The following is a 21,851-nucleotide window of genomic DNA, read 5'->3' as shown; positions in this document are numbered from 1 at the left end:
CTGCGTTTATATGATTCAGTGCCCTATGCACCATTGGGGTGCGGATAAGGGTTTGAAGATTAGTAATATAATAACTGGAGAAGAGTCATTGCTTCCACAAGGGCCACAAACGAATGAGGAGTAAGACGGAGAAGAAGATTAATAATAATAATAATAATAAAACCCTTATCTGCACCCCAATGGTGCATAGGGCACTGGGTCATAAACGAGTGTTATTTTGATCGTTTACACATGAAGGAATCAGCCCCCCGCTTCAGGTACCAGCCCAAGGTAATATTCTTCTTCTTCTTCTTATTATAGGCCTTGCGGCCTGTTTTTAAGAGGGTAATATTGAACAAATATTTCAGTGAAAAAATCCCTTATATTTATTTGAAGAAGATTAGTAATGCATACTTACTTATGATGGTGGCAGGTATCACGCTCTCCAGGGAAGCTTGTTGTTGCGGCGTCATGTTGGGTGCGGAGGAGCGCGCGATGATGACTTGCTTCTTCCCGCGCAACAGCTGCCCCGCGTTCGTCGCTGGTCGGGTCTGCAACACAAGCCATACAATGCAGTAGCGTGTATCACACGAGCACATATGAGTACGGACGTGTGACATCCAGTGATGCTATTTTCCATTTTGTATTTCTCTCACATTGAACATGGTAAAAGCTTGTTAATTTGAAATTTACCATTCCGGGGTATGGACGTAAATGAACGTCAGCGTGAATTTTCCTCAAAGGAGTATCGACTTTAATGAACATCCAAGTCCGTTTTTGTCAGTTGGTATGATGTAACTTGTATAGCAATGACATCTGTGGATGTTTGTATGTAATTTTGTCATAAAATAAAACCTAGAGATGGTGAGTGTTATTATTTTTAGAACACAACTTCTATCTTCATTACACATAGATTTCATGAGAAAAAAAAATTATGTAAACAGAACCCACTTTCCATAAAAAGTCAGACATCAATTTTTGTACTCCCGGAAAGCTTGACCAAAATTCATATATCAAATTTGAATTCCTAATTAGCAAAATCAATTTTTTTTTCTTCATATAAGTTTGTTTTGATTGCGTAGCAAGCGGCAATGGGTAAGACATGTTTGCAAGACAAGACTCCACAAGATGGACTCATAAAATTTTAAGATGGACATCTTGAGAGAATCTAAGAAAAATAGAGCTATTGAACCTAATCATAATAATAATAATAAAACCCTTACCGCACCCCAATGGTGCATAGGGCACTGCTTCATATAAACGCAGTGTTATCTCGATCGATTACACATGAAGGAAAGGTGATCAGCCCTCCACTTCAGGTACCAGTCCAGTGTAATATTGAATAAATATTAGAGTGAAAAAATCACTATAAAACCTAAGACCTATAAAACCTATTCCTATAAACCTAATCATAAGAGGCAAAATACAGGATCTACGTGTGGGTCAGATCTCCTGGCTCTGTAATATACCAGATTGAACCGTCGAGGCGTCTCTAAGAGCTGCCTGAGACAAAGGACAATAACTCCTTGGTGCGAAGTAGACTCGAGAGTGGCTCGATGATTTGGGGGCCACACGAGCTTAAGTACTCTCTTATGGTAGAGAAAGTCCAAAAGAAGTTTTTGAGGTATCTCTACATGAGAGAGTACGGCTATTATCCTTGGCTCTACCCGACCCAGTTTCTCTAGGGTATGCTTGGCTACAATAGTTTAGAGACTAGAAGGAATGTGTATTTGATTACGCATTTTTATCGATTGTTGCGCGGTATGATCGATAATCCTGAAATTATCTAGAGCATTGGTCTGTATGTTCCCGATAGTTACCTAAGACAGCGTCGGCATAGATTGTTTCACATTCCTATACACAGGACCAACCTGCCGATGGTTATGCCTGTAGGAAGAGCTACCGCTATGTTAAACAATATCACATTGGATATTGATCTGTTCCATGTGTCCGAAGGAGTTTTCCGAAGCGAGATTCTTCTACACATTTAACAAGAGTCTTCTTGCGTAATTTTTAATTTGTTTTTTTAATGTATACGCCTTAAATGTTTGTTTGTAATGTATATATTAATTATTGAATAAATTGAATTGAAATTGAATTGAATACTCTTAAGTGATAGTTGACGTCAGGGGGACGTGACATGACACAAACAAAAGTAGAAGAAATTTTTTTTTAGATTACAAAAAGTATGGAGTGAGCAGCTATAATAATACTAAAGTTATCAAATTAAAATTCATATATGGGGATTTCGATTCACCTAGGCCAGAGGTCGGCAGGAGCGGCTCTTTGCCTAGACGTTTGTGGCTCTTCGCCCTTTTCGGACATAAACTCCAATTTCATTTTATCTCAAGCAACCTTATAACTTAAATAGACCCGCCGAATTGCCTCTATCTGCGAAAACAGTGCACGACAGAATTTCCAAAATGTTTTCGAATGTAACAGCTGCGAGTCGAAGATATTAAGCTAGTTTCCGCAATATTAATTGCAACTGATGATATTAGTGATACAGCACAAGTAAAAGGTTAAAAATCTACCTCTACATATACATATGTATATGACATATCGCTCACTCCTTTCAAGAACGTCATAAATCAAAAAACTTAATTTTTCAGGAGAACGTTTTTAAAGTTTAAAAATAAAACACAATGTATTAAATATAAATATCAAGCCACTAATTGAACTTTTTACTGTGCAACAGATCTTTTTAGGTAAAAGCTGAAGGTTTGTTTATCCATTTAAAAAATATTTAGTGTATAAAAATAATTAAACAATACCTTTTCTTCAAAATGCAAAAACAACATTTTCTGCCCTGTAGCAGGTAAAAATTAAGTAAAAATATGCCTCTTTTGCTGGGATATAGTTCATTTTCTGGGCATCCCGAAAACAAGCACAACTGAAAATTTATGATTTTTGATTTGACGTTCTTGAAAGGAGTGGGCGATATATGCGGCTCTCACGTGACAAACTGCCGACCCCTGCCCTAGGTTAACTCAAGACTCACCTGCGGAGTTTGTGTGCTGGTGTCCTGAGAGGGCTGCGTGCAGGTCTTCATGTGCACCGGCCAGTGCGCTTGCTGGCACGGATATCCGCAGTACGAGGTGTTCCAGCAGCAGTAGAATTGGGAGGCCATCTCGCAATACGAGCACCTGCAGTCGGTGAAAGGAGGCATCAGTGTATTTGATTACGCATTTTATAGATTGTTACGCCACAGGGCCTAAACGAAGCAGAAGAAGAAGATAGAAGAATAAAAGCCATTATTTCAATTCAATTTCAATTTCAATTTTCAATTTATTTATTTCAATTAATATTATAAACTAGAATTTTTTTAAATCATATACATTAAAATAAAATACATGCAAGAACTATTGCTAAAGGTGAAGAAGAATCCCGCTTCGAAAAACTCCTTCAGACACAACAGATCAATATCCAATGAGATATTGTTCAACATAGCGGTAGCTCTTCCTACAGGCATAACCATCGGCATTATAAACCTGCAAATAGCTGGAAACTACCGTATGTTTGACACACTTCATAATCCAGAGTGGCTCCATGATTTGGGGGCCACACAAGCTTAAGTACTCTCTTATGGTAGAGAAAAGTCCAAAAGAAATTTCTGAGGTATCTCTACATAAGAAAGTACAGCTATTATCCTTGGCTCTACCCGACTGAGTTTTTCCAGGGTATGCTTGGCTACAACAGTTTAGAGACTACAAGGAATATGTATTTGATTACATATTTTTATCAATTATTGCACGGTATGATTGATAATTCTGAAATTATCCGGATCATCGGTCTGTATGTTCCCGATAGTTACCCAAGACAGCGTCGGCATAGATTGTTTTACATTCCTATATACAGGACCAACCTGCCAATAGTTATGCCCGTAGGAAAAACTACCTCTATACTGTGCAGAACAGTATTGTAACGGACCAGCTGAGCACACAGCCCTAAAATGGACCATATTTATGGATTGAGTAAAGTATATGTATTAAATTAAATATATGTAAGCGTGTCATAGGGAAATCGACCAAGCGCACCGACATCCTCTCGCAACGGCAATCAAATATAGAATGCGCTAGGCGCGGCGCGCGCGGCGTCTTATACGTGGTGCGTAAGACGTTATTTACGTTATGAGCGGGGAAATCGGGCAAGCGCACCAACGTCCTCTCGCAACGACAATCAAATATAGAATGCGCTAGGCGCGGCGCGCGCGGCGTCTTATACGTGGTGCGTAAGACCGTATTTACGTTGTGAGCGGGGAAATCGGGCGAGCGCTACGAGAACTTCTCTCCATGACCACCGAATCCCGAATGCGCTAGACGCGGCACGCGCGGCGTTTTTTATGACCGTATTTACGTTATCACGTGTTATTTACGTTGCGAGCGGCCGGCCTAGCGCAGGTTAGGGTAAGGGGAGAAGATTTCTGTCGCTCGGTCGATTTCGACGGACCGCGCTGGTTATGAACATATAAATATCTGTGCCATTTTATGAATAAATCATTCCACTCACACCGAGCTCTGCGTTTCACTTTGATCCTCACCGACCCTGCGCCACTACTTCGATTTCGGAATCTTCTGGGACTTGACCATCGCTACACCCACTGGACTACGAATCGACTACACGGACCTACAGCTCATAACTTTCGGGATTTACGACCCCGAGAGCGACGGAGCGGAGAAGCCACATCCACACCTATACACAGTCTAGCGGTGTGTTGGACAGACGCTGTTTGTGCGACATACGTATCATGTTGTATAATGATTTGTTCCATGTGTCTGAAGGGGTATTCTGAAGTGGGATTCTTCTACATCTTTAACAAGAGTCTTCTTGCTTACTTTTTAATTTATGTTTTTAATATATACGCCTTAAATGTTAGTTTGTAATGTATATATTAATTATTGAATAAATTGAAGACATCTTTCTTAATTTTATCAATAATGCTTATCTCAGCTTTGCATTCCTTTCTTATTTCACTATTCAAACATCTATCATACAACGTTTTGTCGCACATTCTTCGGAGTCACATACTTAAATTAAAATTTTTAATGTATGTTAATTATAGAAAAATAAATTAAAATTGAAATTGAAAATCAGTCACGCCGGAAGCGCTTCAGCAGCGGCAGAGCGCGGGGACATGAGATCCGACTTACCATTGTCTCTTCTTAACCTCCGAAATGGCGGCTAACTTCTCTGCTTCGAGTAGTTGGCGCTGCTCATTCAGACAGCGGATTCTCTCTCCGTCCAGGCAGGCTCTTATTTCCTTGATATTCAACTCTGCAATGTTACAAGTTCATAAAATATTAACCTTCCCCTCCCGGTTATATGTGTGTACTACAACTCAACTTTTTAATTGAGAAAATCAATATGAAATATAGTAGTCGTACAGGAGAAAGTGACCAACTACCAAAACGTAAAATGTTCAGGAGGGCCATTTAAGTCACTTTTGCTTGGCAAGAAAATAAACATCAATGCAGTTAGTCATTTTTAACAAGTCAATATATTATACTTCCAAGTTTAAAATCCTTTGGGATTTTTTCAGGGCAATATTAAGCTAGTAAGATAGCAAATAGTTAATGATCACGTTTTTGTTAAACAATGCACTTGGTCACTTTCTCCTGTATGACTACGATATAATAGATACAGGCTTAAAATTTTTGTTTTCTTCCGTAGTATAATTATGTATTACATGAAATATAATTATGTATTATAAGTATTATAATATAAAGTTATTCATTTGCAGCGATGAGAATAAATAATTTGTGAAAAAATCGGGAATAAAACACCAATACTCGAACGTTTCTGTGTGTGCGCGCGTACTTGTGGCGTACTTTGTAAGTATACGCCACAATGTGTTTAGTGTTTACTCCGCCAGTAGTGCGCAGATCGTTTTACGCGGCGGTCGTGTCACTACGCTAGCTATTGTGGCTACTTGCGATGTATTTTTTTACATTACAAAAATTTTACATTTCAACCTCAACTATTTAAGAATATTCACATTTTTCCCGTTTTCAAACCACATTTTCATATGGTGCACAAAATACATATCACCGGTGCACGCGGTAGTTTTTAGCGCCGTAAGGGAAGGGTTAACAGGTCATTCTGATTTATCCTTCTAAGGCAGTGGTTCTTAACCTGGGTTTGATCAAACCCCAGGGGTTCGGTGAGTCAGTTTAATTTAATTTGTAGAACTCTATTTTAATTTATGCATTAAATGTTAAATCAAACACCGATTTTTTTTTAGTCTACTAAGTTGTATTTTATTGTTAAAAAAACAAATAAAAATTGTCTTAATTTTGTGACAATTGTTTCGCCTAGTTATGGCATTTTCATACAAATGTCATTAGTACATTATTCATGTCATTAATACAACTTAATAGACTCAAAAAATCAGTGTTTGATTTAATATTTATTACATAAACTACCGTATGTTTGACACAATTCATAATCCTAAATGGTTACCCGTGATGTGTTTAAGTTCCTTGAGTTTCTGCTCCGTCTGCCACTTGACCACCTCCAGCTGCAGCTGCAGGTTCCTGATCATGGCCTCGGGGGAGCCCTGCATGGCCAGTCCGTTCAGGCTGTCGGTCATCAGGCGACGGAAGAACTCCGAGAGCTGGAGGACACAAGATAAAACTGAACACAAGTTGTCAGGCAACTATGCCTAATTCCTAATAATTAGATATGTAGTAGGTAGATAGTAGGTAGAGAGAATAGAATGCCACACCAACCTCTTCTTCATTTGTGCATGTCCTCATACATACCCGCCGATTATTCTGACTCCGGACCTGGCCATGCCCAAGTATTTGAAATACTTGATCATGCCAAGTTTTCCTCGGTCTTCCTCTGCTCTTATTACCAACCACATTCGCCTCATAAATTTGTTTTACTGTTTTTTCTTCAATCATTCGATGTGGACTAATTTAAAATTATTATTAAAAGTGATAAGTCACAAAAGGGGTCGGTACGTACAACGTAGTATTTTGCCATTATTCAAATTGTCGTTTGACTGCAATCAACAACCATTCACGGTATCTTCAGTTGCTTTGTACATAAAGTCGCAAGTTTTGCACTTGACCCATCCGCTTATCAGTTAAAAAAATATGTGTACAAATACACTAATTGAATGTATCTCCGCAAGTAAAAATGTTACCCCACCCGGAGGAGAGGTGATATGGTTTGTCAAACAATGAGGCGTTAATATTTTGCACCTGATAAAATGAGAACAAACGTAGAAATAATCTTTAAATGCAGAAAAAGGTAGCACGCACTAAACAGATTGATTTTTGCGGTACAAATCATTCCGACAAATCATAACGCTCGCGTGTTTGAAGCGTCAAAGGCGTTCAAATTCAACCGAGTTATAAAAATAAACTATCTCATAAAATTATAACTTTTACTATTTTGCCAATAAATATGGTACATATAACTATTATGCACGTATTTTATCGTGTGTCTAGGATCAGAAATGTGATAAATTAACAAGAAATCCTGAAAAAATAACTCAATAAAACATTATACCTGGGATGTAATGTTTTGATTTCTTACTGATTTTAGTTGATATTTCAATCAAAAAGATAATTCTATCCTTACAGGGACATCTTTGGTCAAATGTCGTCAATAAATTTGTAAAAAAATATAAGAAATAATGCATTACAAAAAGCTTTCTTTACTGATTTGTAGATATTACACCTAGTATCTTTATACATAATATGAACCACCACGGACGGAGGCATAGTTTAAACCGCCACTGATATGCGAATGTAAAATTTTCTTAGCCGCCAATAAGTTAAGCGGTTGTTAGTATAAAATAAAGACTGGTGAATATTACGGGACCTACCCTGCTCGCACTCTCGTTGATCCATTTCTGTTGGGGCCCGACTGAACTCGGTAACACCATGGTCAGGGAATCCAGGGAGACTGGTTCGAAGGCATTCAAATTAGTCCGGACGAGCTGTGGTGCCTACAAAACAAACATTTCAAGCTTTAATTCTAAATACAGTAAACCTTGGTATAACGGACAAAGATGGATACCTTGGGAGGACAAAAATATATGAATAGCTACGTATCTGTTGCGTATGTTTTCTGTTTTATGTGTTTACTGTTTTTTTTTAATTATTACTTAGTACTTATTATTCCAACCCTGAGGTTTCCGGCGCCCCGGAAGGCCGCTGACGACCATTCACCAACTATACTCAGCGGAACTTCGAGACGCCGGACTGACCTGGGAGGAAGCCAAGGAGATGGCGCGTGACAGAGTGACTTGGGGACGACTCGTGTTGGCCATATGCTCCACCTAGGGAGCGAACATGGAAGAAGAAGAAGAAGACTTATTTTTACTTTATTGCTCTTCTTAACTTGTACATCTTATAACTGTTTATGTTTTTTTTATTATTACTTTTACTTTAGCTCTAAATTAAGTTGTGAAATGTTGTAATCGGAATGTTACAATCACCTGTTTTATTTGTTATTCACTATAATAATAATAATAATAATAAAACCCTTATCCGCACCCCAATGGTGCATAGAGCACTGCGTCATATAAACGCAGTGTTATCTTGATGGTTTACGCATGAAGGAAAGGTGATCAGCCCTCCGCTTCAGGTACCAGTCCAGGGTAATATTGAATAAATATGACAGTGAAAAATTCACAATTGTAAATGTATTTATGTTAATGTTCTGTTAAATTTCTAAATAAATAAAATAAAATCTCATCAAAGTTTAAGAAGAATATGGAAATGTGGGCATTCACCTTATGTGTCCTAGATTGAAGCTAGCAAGCTGGGAAGTATTTAATCACCTGGCTATTTTGATTGCTGCCGATGCTGTTCAGGGGAGGTATCTGCGATACGGGCGCGACGTTGATGCTCAGCGCGGGGCCGGCGCCGGTGTCCATGGGTGCGGGGCCGCCAGGGCTCGCGGCGCCGGCGGTGCCCGACTCCGCCTGGAGGAGGGGCACGGCCACCCGGCTCAGCAGCTGGCTGGAGGAGACGGGACCATTGCCCGACATCGCCAGCTGCGGCGGTTGGGCTGAAATTCAAGTTCAGCGATAATTAAACTATAAATATATTATATGTTAAAATCAAACACAATTTTTTTGAATCTATTAAATTGTATTTTATTTATGTTATTTTTTAACATCTCAGCAAAGATGAAAAAAAATAATCAAGCCTGGGCATTTACGGGGCTTACAACCGTCATTCGAACCCTCATCCGCACCCCAATGGTGCATAGGGCACTGCATCATATAAACGCAGTGTTATCTTGATCGTAAACACATGAGGAAAGGTGATCAGCCTTCCGCTTCAGGTACCAGTCCAGGGTAATATTGAATAAATATTAAAGTGAAAAAAATCACTTTTTATTTGACCCCCCCCAGGAATTGAACCCGGGACCTCCAGAACGGTAGCCGAGCGTGCTGACCATTACACTACGGAGGCGGACTCTCATACATATACGCCGATTATTCCGTCATAGGCTGGTTTAAGTGATCACTTCACACCAATCTATACATGATTGACAACCACACTACATACTCAAATTCTTGGAAGTTCTATATATATATATATGATCCAATTTCGAAACATTGGTCTTGAATCACTAGAATTTCACTAGAGACATCAGATGTCAATAGAGACAATAGATTCTATTGGTGATATGAAAACGCTTTTATTTTTACTAAGCAGAAACTCTTACATTTGTTTGTGAGATCTGAATCCTGGATTATAATCACATACATGAGAAACTATTTTAGCTTATATGTTATTTGAGCAGATAATTTGAGTGTGTGTGAGTGAATACTTTACAAACTCACCTTGTGGGGAGGCATTCGTAGTCGTGATCGAACTCCCGAGGATTGTGGACAGCTTCGAAGTGGGCCCGGCCTGATTGGTCTTATTCAACACAATGCTGGTTATGATCGGCCTACTCGGTTCACTGAGCATCGGGGCCGTTTGGTTGGTCTTCGCCATCTCAATGCAGGACTTGGAGGTATTCAGAGTGATATTCGCGCTGGTGACGGCACCCAGGGTGCCGTTGATCACTCTGCTCTCCGGACTGCCCCCCTCCAGGGTGATTCTCCCGCCGCTGACCTTCTGGATCTGGCACACTTTGGGGGGCGGTCTGGGGGCGATCTTTCGCATCTTGGAGGCCTCATTTGTCTTTACGATGGCCCCGAACGACTTGACTCTGACTCCGGTCAGGTTGCACAGAGGAGGCTTGTCTGCGGTCTTCGAGATCAAGTCCTCCCTGATCTCGGCTGGGCTTCTGTATTTTTTTATCAATGTCCTTCCCAATTTGGGTAGGGAGCTCGGTTTGTCGTTGCCGGGAGCGGCGGATTCGTTGGGTTTGAGCTGGAGAGAGTTCAGCAAGTGGTTCTTATCGCATTTGGATTGCTCACTTTGTATATCGTCTTCATCCATCGGTTCCTCTTTGACGACTATCTCTCCGAGTTCCTTGGTGGAATTGGCAGCAATGGATCTCAATTCGGTGTTGTTTTTCGGAACCGTGGATTTTTCGGCACCTCCGTTTACGGCGACACCGTTGTTTTGCTTTCTGGCAAATTGCCTTATCGTCAAGACGTCTGTGGCAGTTTTGGTCTGGTTCACGAATAAGGCGTTGGAATTTTTGTGCGAATTTAATAATTTTTCAGGGTTGACTCTGATACTGAAACCGGCGGGGGTCGTGGCCAGTAAGGTATCTTTAGAAGGGGGTGTAGTCTTGTTGGTCGAGACGGGGGTGGGGGTTTTGGGTCCGTTCGCTTTGGATTTCATATACCTGCTTTGCCTTTCGGATGGTTTGTTATCTGCATTTTTTATGGTGATAGCAGAAGCGGGGGATAAAGAACAGATGTTAGAAACTTTGACGGCGTCTAATCCGGTAGCTTCGGGAACGACCAGCGGAACCGTGGCATCCGGTATGACGAGTCCGGAGAATTGCGTCATTTCTGATTGGTTCTGGTCGACAATGTCGTCACCGTGTTCCGGGCTGTTGTTAGCGGCCTGAGATTCGACCGCATTGGAATTTTCTTTATCCGCCTCTAGAGATTCGTCCGAGGCGGATTTGGTGGGAGATTCGGGCGGAGTGCTCGTCTTGTAGCTGGTTTCGTTCTTGGCGACGGCGTTCATGTATTCCTTCATCATCCTCGAGTCCACGGATTTGCCTCTGCTTCTCAAGGGGGGAACTTTGGTCGAGGAGCTAACGGGTTCCGGGGAAGTTTTCCTTTTCTTATAATCGGCAGCTTCGAACGGCGAGTATTCCGAGAGAGTTCTCCTTTTTCTTTTTCCCGGAGTCTCCAGCTCGATTGGCTTCTCTCCGCTGGTGCAGAATATGGAAGCCGAACGAGAAATTCTCTTGAAAGATTTCTTATTTTTATCGCTTTTACTAGTGCTCGCATCTTCTTTGGAAGAATCTCCATCTTCCTCTATCACCAGATTGTCATTATCCGAGTCGTAGCTGCAAAACAATCCATCCAATTAAGAAAGCATCCTACGACCGAAACATGTTCAAATGCGACGGAAATAATACATTTCTACTTACTCTTCTAACGATTGACGAGCCGCACCGCTGACGTTGGCATACGATAATACCACTTTTGGTTGCATATTGAGTTTCATCGAACACTTGAGGAAAGAAGAAAAAAATTAACGAAATGAAACAAAGAAATGGGAGTTCTACAAAACAAAGATCAGTATGTTGTCACTTTAACCACTTAACAGTCGAATTTTGGCAAGAAAATTCGTCGGTGTAGGAAATCATCACCAAACAACTTGAAACAGGACTACCTGAACACTGCTCGGGTTGGATTCCAGTGCATTGTCCTCAGTTATGCTACATGTGGATAAGAATTATCGTATCTGTACATTTAAATCTACAAATTGACAAGGTTAGTTATGATGGAGTATGGATATTACCCATTGCAGTATCCGTCAGTCTTCCTTTTGGGTATGCTCGGTATAATTTATTTATTTAAACATATTACATAGATAAGTCACATACATAATATTCCCGGTGAATAATTTATATTACTCGTTTTTGGACAGGGATTAAGGTTAACAAGACTTGCCCGAGCAGCACTCGGACTCATCGATGCAACATTATCAAACATGGACATTATCATTGATAATATCTTAAGAAGATCAAACACACGTGTTTATTGGATTGAATTCTACATTTATTTATGTATATGTTAATACGTGACGCGTTTCGTCTTATTAAGACATTATCTAACACATTAACAATGTAGAATTCAATCCAATAAACGTTGTTTTATTTTGGATATATTACCCAACAAACTCCTTGCCCGAATCACGCTCAGGACAAACTGGCAACTGGTTAAAGTAAAAACGACCGACTTACCTTGTCACTAATTACAGAGCCGAACGGTGACGAAGAGTCGGGAGAACTAGTCATAGGGCTGGTAGTGAAGTTGGGATGCTTGTAGCCTTCGGGGGAGTTGTAGTATGGAATCTGCGCAAGTACGACAAGACAGTGAATTTATTGTAACTGCAGACAGTTGGTAGAGTTCCATATTGAATTGTTAGTAATGGGTAATATATCCAAAATGAAACAAGGTTTATTTGGTTGAATTCTACATCTATTTATGTACATGTTAATACGTGACACGTTTCGTCTTCTTAGGACATTATCAAACACTGCCTAAAAATATTTACAAAATATCCTTATATACTAACAATAATTGCTATTATTAGGCCTGGGAGTGCATATAATGGTGAGTATTTCGGTAGGTAATGTGGATTTCTGTGAATGTTAAGATAAGCAATGTAGTTAAATGTCAATTAGGGTATATGAATACAATTTGTATGGCTTTAAAATTAATATAATATTATTATTATTAATAGCAATTATTGTTAGTATATAAGGACATTTTGTAAATATTTTTAGTCAGTGTTAATGTCCTAAGAAGACGAAATGCGTCACGTATACATAAATAAATGTAGAATTCAACCAAATAAACCTTGTTTAATTTTGGATTTATTACCCAACAAGACAGTGAATGCCAGATGATGCCCTCCGATCGGTATAGTAAACGCAGAATGCATAGAAACTCACCAATATTTTCATTTGATTTTCTTCTTCGGCCGGTACGTACAGGGTCTTGAACGGAGCGTGATTGAAGGCCCCGAACTTCGCTTTAAGATTGTGGATGTATTGATGCACTTCCTACAATAAGTTAAGAAATTATTTTCTGTAAATGTCTTTGTACTGTTCCGTGTCTGTCTGCTGTGCTGGTCGGGGTTGTGGGCGTCTGTGTACCGGCCAAGGTCGAGTCGGAATCGGATCTAGCTGAGTAATTGAACTAAACACTAACCCCTTTCACTGCCTACACTGGGGTACTTCTACAAAATTTGGTGATGGACTTACAATCTTGTATTTATTTAGATTGGCAGTGACAGGTATATTGAAAGCTTTTAAATGTAAATTCACAGTAAAATCGGGATACAATTTTATATTGTTTCATTTTCAATAAATTTCTAAACTTAGTTAAAAAAAATAATTTGCTTTGCAAGAGCAGATCTGTCAGGAAGCCTAGATGCTTATCAGATTTGGGCATGCGGTAGGACAGCTTTCAATAAGTTAAGAAAGCGTTTGTTTTAAATATATATTCACGTTGGAAACGCAAAGCGGCACACGCGACAATTATTCTGTCTTTTAGATCATGGGTTGGCTGGCAACCTGTGGTGAGGTGTCTTGGTGCGGCCCGCAAGATTCAAGATGGCTGCTTAAAAAAAGGATCGTCGATGAAAGACGGATTTTTAACGAAGCATGGAAAATTTTATATATTTTTATTGAATTTAAATAAAAATTATTTAAAATTATTATTATTACTATATTACCTAATTTATCGCCAAATATGCGTTTCATAATCAATCGATTTGAATATAATTTATATTTGAAGCACTAACTTTGTGATTTTTCCATTTTATAATTAAAATGTAACTTTGTTTTGAGATCACTATAAACATTTAACCATAATTTAATTACAATGTCTACCGATTTCAAAGCTAACCTCTTCATTTTCAAGACTGATTGATAGTTTTACTTGAAAAAGTAACGGATAGCTTTGAAACCGGTAGACATTATAATAAAATAATTATAGTGATTTTAAAACAAAGTTATATTTTAATTATAAAATGGAAAATCAGTAAGTTATTGCTCCAAATATAAATTACAAAAACCGTTAATAGTCTGTCAAATAAGTATCTCCGTAATAAAGGAATATAACCTAAAGTGACATTATGATATTGAGCACAAAACTAAATTTGGGTGTCACAAAACTATGTTTGAAAAATCTAGAAAAAACAAAATTGTTAACTTGAAATCGTCACTTAAAAATCACCAGAACAAATTCAAAGTTGTGACAGACAAGAGCGAATCAGCTGTTCGTGCCAACTACAAAGTGACAGAGATAATAGCAAAGCAAAGTCGCCCATTTACCGACAGAGAACTACTAAATTTAGATGAAAGAGTAAAAAAAGTAAATTAAATTTTCATTGCGTAAGAACCCAGAAAACACTCAAACAGACAGCAAACAGATATTTGAAATATGGCTATCATTTGGTTGACCTTTAACCCGATACTGCGATGATGCTCACATACGTCCGATAGTACCTAAAGCAACAACACTGTGCGCTGCTTGCGGTAATTGTGAGCGGCCGGTATCCAAGATTCGAACCTCAATTTCTTATCTTAAAATTTCATGACCTAAAATATGGCTAACGACATCTGTCTAAATTATCGCAAAGATAAATATACTTAATATAGAAAATATGTTGAATTGTAAAATTTAGGAATAGTATTCTCAGCAGCCGTTGTAGTATATATATAAGTATCTATATCTCGCTTATCTCGAAATACAGACAAATGCCAGGTCGTAAGCCCTGGGATGCTCAGACTTCCATCTTCTTTCATAAAAAAGGAACAATTATACATGTTTCATATCAAGTTAAGACACTTTTAAAAATTGAAATGTAACATTTTGGTGAGGACCTCCATAATTGTTAAAAAAAATAGAAAAAAAGGTCTTCACGCGCTGTTTATATGCAAAAAATTTTCCGATATTCAGAAAATACTTCCGATGGACGCGATAAATTTAGTTTATTATTAATATTATTTTTTAAATCAATGCGTAAATATGTTATGGAGGAATACCTAGAATCTTAGCCTTGTATTCATTATATTTATAAAGATATTATGGTTATTAGAAACCATGTGTACAAGGTATACAACACCAGGAAGGGAAGGTTAAAAAAGTTTCCCCGACCGCTGCCATGGACGCTTGGTCAGAGTTGAGGTGTATATATTGAAAGCTGTCCCACCGCATGCCCAGATCTGATACAGAAGCATCTAGGCTTCCTGACAGATCTGCTAAGCAATTTTTTTCTTAACTAAGTTGCGAAATTTATTGAAAATGTGAAACAATATAAAATAAAATAAAACCGGGAAAGTTGAGGTGTATAAAGAGCAATAACCAAAGCTCAAAGCAAGAACTAGCAAGTTTTGAAAATAGGTGCCTGAGGCGAATACTGGGTATAAAGTGGTATGACTTCGTCAGGAATGACGATGTGAGGAGAATAACTCAACAGCCCCTCATACTGGAAGTCCCGAAGAGGAGAAGGTGGACATGGTTGGGACATGCCCTTAGAATGCCACCTGAGAGCATTAACCCCTCATGTCTCTTCTTTCAACCCCGAGGATTCCGGCGCCTCGGAAGGCCACTGACGACCATTCGCCGACTATACTCAGCGGAACTTCGAGACGCCGGACTGACCTGGGAGGAAGCCAAGGAGATGGCGGGTGACAGTGACTTGGAGACATCTCGTGTTGGCCATATGCTCCACCTAAGGAGCGAACATGGAAAGGAGGAGGAGGATAAAGAGCAATTACCAAAATGGCCAGCTGGATTTCGTTCTTCTTGCTCTTGTTATTGAGGTTGGGGTCCCGCTTGCTGTAGAGGTAGCAGTCCCGGATGGGCACAAAGGCGCGGTCGTGGGCCCCGAAGAACCTGACATCTACATTGGAGGATAAACAGCCCATGCCTTTGGCCGGCCAGTAAGGGAAACCTGAAATGTGACAATATTCTTATGTTACAAAGCAAAAGGAAGAGAAATGTAACAAGCTTCTCATGGTACAAAAAAAGAAGTGAAATATAACGAGCTTCAAATGTTACAAAGTTAAAGGAAGAGAAATATAACAAGCTTCTTATGTTACAAAGTAAAATGAAGAGAAATCTAACAAGCTTCTCGTGTTACAAACTAAAGAGAAGAGAATTGTAATAAGCTTCTTATGTTATAAAGTAAAAGGAAGAGAAATGTAACAAGCTTCAAATGTTACAAAGTAAAAGGAAGAGAAATGTAACAAGCTTCTCATGTTACAAAGTAAAAAGAAGAGAATTGTAATAAGCTTCTTATGTTACTAAGTAAAAGGAAGAGAAATCTAACAAGCTGGTCATGTTACAAAGTAAAATTTCTATTACAGTGAAACCTCTATCTATTGTTTCTCGAATAATCGTTTTCCCGGATGTATCGTTTATTTCTTCTACCCTGAAAACATTTCATACAAAAAAGATCACATTGATCGTTTTCTCCATTACAATTTTTAAACCAGATGGATTCTCCAGTTCTTTGGACACGTTGCGCGTGGCAACGAGGATAGCCTGGAACGACCGATCAAATTTGCTGACAGCGTGGAAAGAGTACCACACAAGTTCTTTAGATACATTAATTTTATATTATTTCGAGAAATAAAAATACTTTGTGTTTTGACCCACTCACATTTATGACCTAGGTCATAAATTAAACCCTGAAGAGGGTAACAGGTTGTTGCCGAAACTAGTTGGTTAATAAAAATGTGAGTGGATCAAAACACAAAGTATTTTTATTTCCCGAAATAATATATCAATATGATCCACAAAGTTAATGCTTTCAATATTCAAAACATTAATTTTAAACTACATATCTCCATTGATGAGTAAGATTATAACTGTTGGGTAATATATCCAAAATAAAACACTGTTTTTTTGGATTGAATTTTACATTTATTTATGTACATATATGTTAATACGTGACGCGTTTCGTCTTCTTAGGACATTATCAAACACTGACAGTGTCAGTGTTTGATAATGTCCTAAGAAGACGAAACGCGTCACGTATTAACAAATACATAAATAAATGAAGAATTCAATCCAAAAAACCGTGTTTTATTTTAGATATGTTACCCAACAATTCAATATGGAATTCTACCAACTGTCTGCAGTTACAATAAATAGATTATAATTGCATAATGAAGTGGGTAAAATTAATAAATCTTAGTGATAGAAGGGAAATTACTCATTTGGTCCTGTTATATAAAATTCTTAACAAGTTTTTGGACAGCCCTGATCTCCTAAATCAAATAAAGCTTAGCGTGCGTCGAAGAGGTACTAGGCAAAAATCTATATTCGCAGTATTTGTACATAATGCAAACTATCGAATAAGCCATATTCTCTCCGATTCCGCGACTTCACATGTTAGCCACTGCTTTTGAAAGTATAGATTTATTTAATATATTGTTATCCACCTCGAAGTCCTTTACACACACGTATAACATTCACCAATTCTACCCATTATTGACAACCACACTACTAAAATTCTTGGAAGTTCTATATATATGAACCAATTTAGAAACCTTGTTCTTGACTCACTAGAACTTCACTAGAGACATCTATTGAGAGTGAGATGTAAAGAAGCTTTTTATTAAGCAGAAACTCTTATATTAGTATGCGAGGTCCGAATCCTGGATTACAATCACACACGAGAAACGACAGAAAATACCATTTTCATTTTTATTATTTAAGCTTATAATTTGACCATTAAATTTATTCATTGAAATAAAATTTGGTGGACTCACTCTTGAGTTTAGCCCATAGCAGAATGTGGGGCCGCTCGCAGACGTTTGTAAACCAGTTCTCCTTTGAGTTGGCGTTCAGATAGCACTCGGGGCACATCTCTATGTCTCGCATCTCTCCCCTGCACACCTTCAGGATGGCCCGGGACACGGTCGTCAACTTGGAGTGCGCTATCAAACATGAAAAGAGCAGCGTTTAACTCTGAACCGTCAGACCTTGATTACAGCCAACAACTATACAGGATATATAATTAAAATGTAACTTTGTTTTAAAATCCCTATAAATATTTTTTTACAACTTAATTATAATGTCTACTGGTTTTGAAGCTAACCGCTTCTTTAAGTTATCAGTTTTAATAAAGAAGCGGTTGGCTTCGAAGCCGGTAGACATTATAATTAAGTTGTAAAAAAATATTTATAGTAATTTTTAATTAATGTTTTACTTAGTAAATACCACTATTTCTTAAAATCTACTGTGACACGTGTTTCGATGCATTCCGCATCATTTTGCGGTAGTCACAGTAGATTTGAATAAATAGTGGTATTTACTATGTAAAACATTAATTAAAAATGGATAGATTTCACCACAAAGTGACTGCCGAATCAATTAATGAAATTATTTGAAGCATTGTATTTGTAATCTCATAAGTTGTCATTTAATAACTTAGGTAATTAAACAACTATTTAATTCATCTATTTTATTACATAATACCATAAACAGATAATAATTTAAAAAGTTATACAGAAATGTGATAAACAAAATACACAGATGAATGTAAAATATCAACTATTATATACACATACTTACTACAATACAGTTTATAATTTAAAACATTTTTTATTATTATTAATTACGGAAAAATAGTATCTATAAGATAAGTGTGTAAAAAAAAAACAAGATAATGAAAATAAGAATCAATTTTGACTTTTGTCAATAATATTCTTAACTTAAAAAAAAAAAACAGAGTTGCCAGATCTACAAATACACACATAAGTAAGCACTTTTTTTTGGTGGTAGGTACTTTTTTTCTTTATTTGTATGAAAACTTATGATAGTGGAATTATTTATATACTGTAATTTATAGTTTATCTTTACTTGTGTATTTATAAGATATAAATTATTTTTAATATTTTAAAATAATCTAATTTAAGTCCTCTGTTGCATGTTTGTAATACATTTATTCCTTTATTTTTATCAAATGTGTTTACTTTCTATTAGGTGATTGACAAATTTTGAATAATTACTATTAAATTAGATTACTTAGAAATATTAGAAATGAATAATAATTTACAACTAACAAATAAACAAGTAAACGATTTTTCTAAAAGTTTGTTATTAAATATTTTCCCAACCACTCGACATCCCTGATCCCTTTTGACTGTGACTACTAATCAACACAAAAAATATAGCAACATAATATCTACTTAAGCTATTTTGCCTAACGGCCAAAATATTTGTAATTTCATTAAGTAGATAGTGTTTTAGTATTAATCAGTCTTGAAAAAGAAGCAGTTAGCTTCGAAACCGGTAATTAAGTTATAATAAAATATTTTAAGTGATTTTAAAACAAAGTTATATTTTAATTATATTATTCATTCAAACCCTTATCCGCAACCAAATGGTGCATAGGGCACTGCATCATATAAGCGCAGTGTTATCTTGATCATTAACACACAAAGGAAGTATGATAAGCCCTCCGCTTCGGGTACCAGTCCAGTGTAATGTTGAATAAATATTAGAGTGAAAAAATCAATTATATATATTTTACACCCCCCTGGGAATTGAACCCGGGACCTCCAGCACGGTAGCTGAGCGTGCTGACCATTACACTACGGAGGCGGACAAATACATTATTAATATATTATTTAATACATATATTATTAATTATATTATACTTACGGGAATTGAATATAATGCAGTTGTGGACAATCCATTTTGTATCACCTATAAAGGCTATCGCGCTGCCATATAGTTTCTTCTCGATATTTGCCCTCAGTTTGGACATGTCCATAGGATTAACAACATAGTTGGCATAGTCAGGAAACAATTCAGGGTCAACTGGAACTTGAAATGGCTCCGACTGAAAGAGTTGAAAAAAACTTAACATCAGATATAATTTATTATTAATTGAATTTGTGAATGTTACATGTGTGTAAAGTAATCACTTAAATCACCCTATGACAGTCGTCAGCCCCGTAAATACCCAGACTTCCATATTCTTCTTCATCTTTGATGAGATATCAAATAATAATATGAAAAATGACTTCTATAATTTGAGATGATCCAGATTTGTGAACAAGTGTTTGGACACACTCAAAATGTTGTAAAATATAATATAATGAAATAAATCTACTTAATAAATTCCGTTACATTTTAAAATATTTAAATTGAGGACTTGAATACTAAATCGGAACATCAAAATGGCCATGATTGAAAAAACAAACAATCACAAGGTTAGATGTGAAGACTCTGCATACAGATCAGTAGTTCACCAATACAATGGAGAACACTATAGTCACAATGTATACATCATAGAAAGTCTGCTGATAGCAAGCAGTGCGAGCAGGACAGATTATAGTGTCTGCATCAGTGATTAGTGCAGGAGCGAGGAGATGAGCTGCCAGCGTCTCAGCTACGCTCTGTTGGGTACAGGGAAAGGGTGACATAATACAGCGTTGCCAAATCTGAAGAACAGTGAGCATAATAATAAGAAAACATTGGAATAAATTTCTATGGAGTTCTAGAATAATGGAAATAATTTTAATGTGTGGGAAAATTTCATGTGAAAGAGTATCAAATTAAAACAAAAAGACAAGGGATTATATTTATGATTGTTTTATTAATGTTAAACGAGGGTCTTGAATTTCTTCAGGTTAGAAATATGGGATGAAGAAATGCATATTGAAAGAATGTTAAAAATAGTTACACATAGTTATATTATTTATTATAATTAATATTTGAAGCACTAACTTTGTGATTTTCCATTTTATAATTAAAATGTTACTTTGTTTTAAAATATTTTATTTATTGTTTCGGCATTAACTTTGTGGTAAGACATGTTACAATGATTAAAGAAAACACTTCGTTTTTTACCACTTGAGTTTTATTATAGACTACATGTTTCAGAAGTTAAACTTCCATCATTCAGGTCTGTATAGTAACTAAAATATAAAATATAAAATTGTTCTATAAATAAGGAGAGGGGAAAGTAAAGGGAAGGGGTTAGTCAAGGTTAATAATAATTTATTAAATAATATATTGTTTCAAAATTCTTCGCCATTGCTTTCCATTTTTCCTTTGTTTTCAAACTCCGTTCCTTGACTAACCCCTTTCCCTTACTTTCCCCTCTCCTTATTTATAGAACAATTTTATATTTTATTTTTTAGTTATTATACAGACCTGAATGATGGAAGTTTAACTTCTGAAACATGTAGTCTATAATAAAACTCAAGTGGTAAAAAACGAAGTGTTTTCTTTAATCATTGTTTTAAAATCACTGTAAATATTTTATTTTAACTTGATTATAATGTCGATAAATATAATAAGTCAGGAATTTATTCCTTACAGTGCTCGTGTCCCAGCCTATATATAGGAAAAACATCTAGAAATTTTAAAATCTGATGTAAAGAGCATACAAGATGCCTAAATGATAATAATTATTCTTAATTTGCCAATCACTTAATAGAAAATAATCACTCATTTGATAAAAATAAAGGTCTAGTAAAATATTACACACATGCAATAGAAGACTCAAATTAGATTACTTTTTTTAAATGGAATATTAAAACTTACATACCACACACTCCACAAAAAACCAAAATGTTATTTTTAAAAATAACATTTAGGATTTTTATGGAGTGTGTGAATGTTTTTGGTGAGAGTATTTTAATGTTTTTGATTTAAAATAAACCCCGATGATTACAAGGTATTGTCCAAACCGGTAGGTTTAATTGTATTCATAAAAAAGTGG

At 36.9% G+C, this 21,851-nt stretch overlaps 1 protein-coding gene across 4 annotated transcripts in view; it reads right to left on the bottom strand.

Moving 5' to 3' along the window:
- Positions 1-21,851, bottom strand: part of LOC148304796 (MYND-type zinc finger-containing chromatin reader Zmynd8-like) — a 38,610-nt gene that overhangs the window by 1,596 nt on the left and 15,163 nt on the right. For all 4 annotated transcript variants that reach the window (XM_088267664.1, XM_088267663.1, XM_088267665.1 and 1 more), the window contains 13 exons: positions 19,781-19,961; positions 17,884-18,051; positions 15,883-16,058; positions 13,048-13,158; positions 12,334-12,444; positions 11,515-11,597; positions 9,791-11,430; positions 8,777-9,006; positions 7,817-7,939; positions 6,439-6,592; positions 5,130-5,253; positions 2,981-3,125; positions 398-530 (listed from right to left, as the gene is read on the bottom strand). In XM_088267664.1, the coding sequence (XP_088123790.1) occupies positions 398-530; positions 2,981-3,125; positions 5,130-5,253; positions 6,439-6,592; positions 7,817-7,939; positions 8,777-9,006; positions 9,791-11,430; positions 11,515-11,597; positions 12,334-12,444; positions 13,048-13,158; positions 15,883-16,058; positions 17,884-18,051; positions 19,781-19,961 (3,379 nt within the window). The remainder of the gene's footprint in view (positions 1-397; positions 531-2,980; positions 3,126-5,129; positions 5,254-6,438; positions 6,593-7,816; positions 7,940-8,776; positions 9,007-9,790; positions 11,431-11,514; positions 11,598-12,333; positions 12,445-13,047; positions 13,159-15,882; positions 16,059-17,883; positions 18,052-19,780; positions 19,962-21,851) is intronic.

The sequence above is a fragment of the Brachycentrus maculatus genome, unplaced genomic scaffold (assembly GCF_059751285.1).
Source record: "Brachycentrus maculatus isolate JH-2025_06_01 unplaced genomic scaffold, ASM5975128v1 h1tg000303l, whole genome shotgun sequence".
Taxonomy (NCBI): Eukaryota; Metazoa; Arthropoda; class Insecta; order Trichoptera; family Brachycentridae; genus Brachycentrus; species Brachycentrus maculatus.
This window is presented reverse-complemented; position numbering and strand designations above follow the sequence as displayed.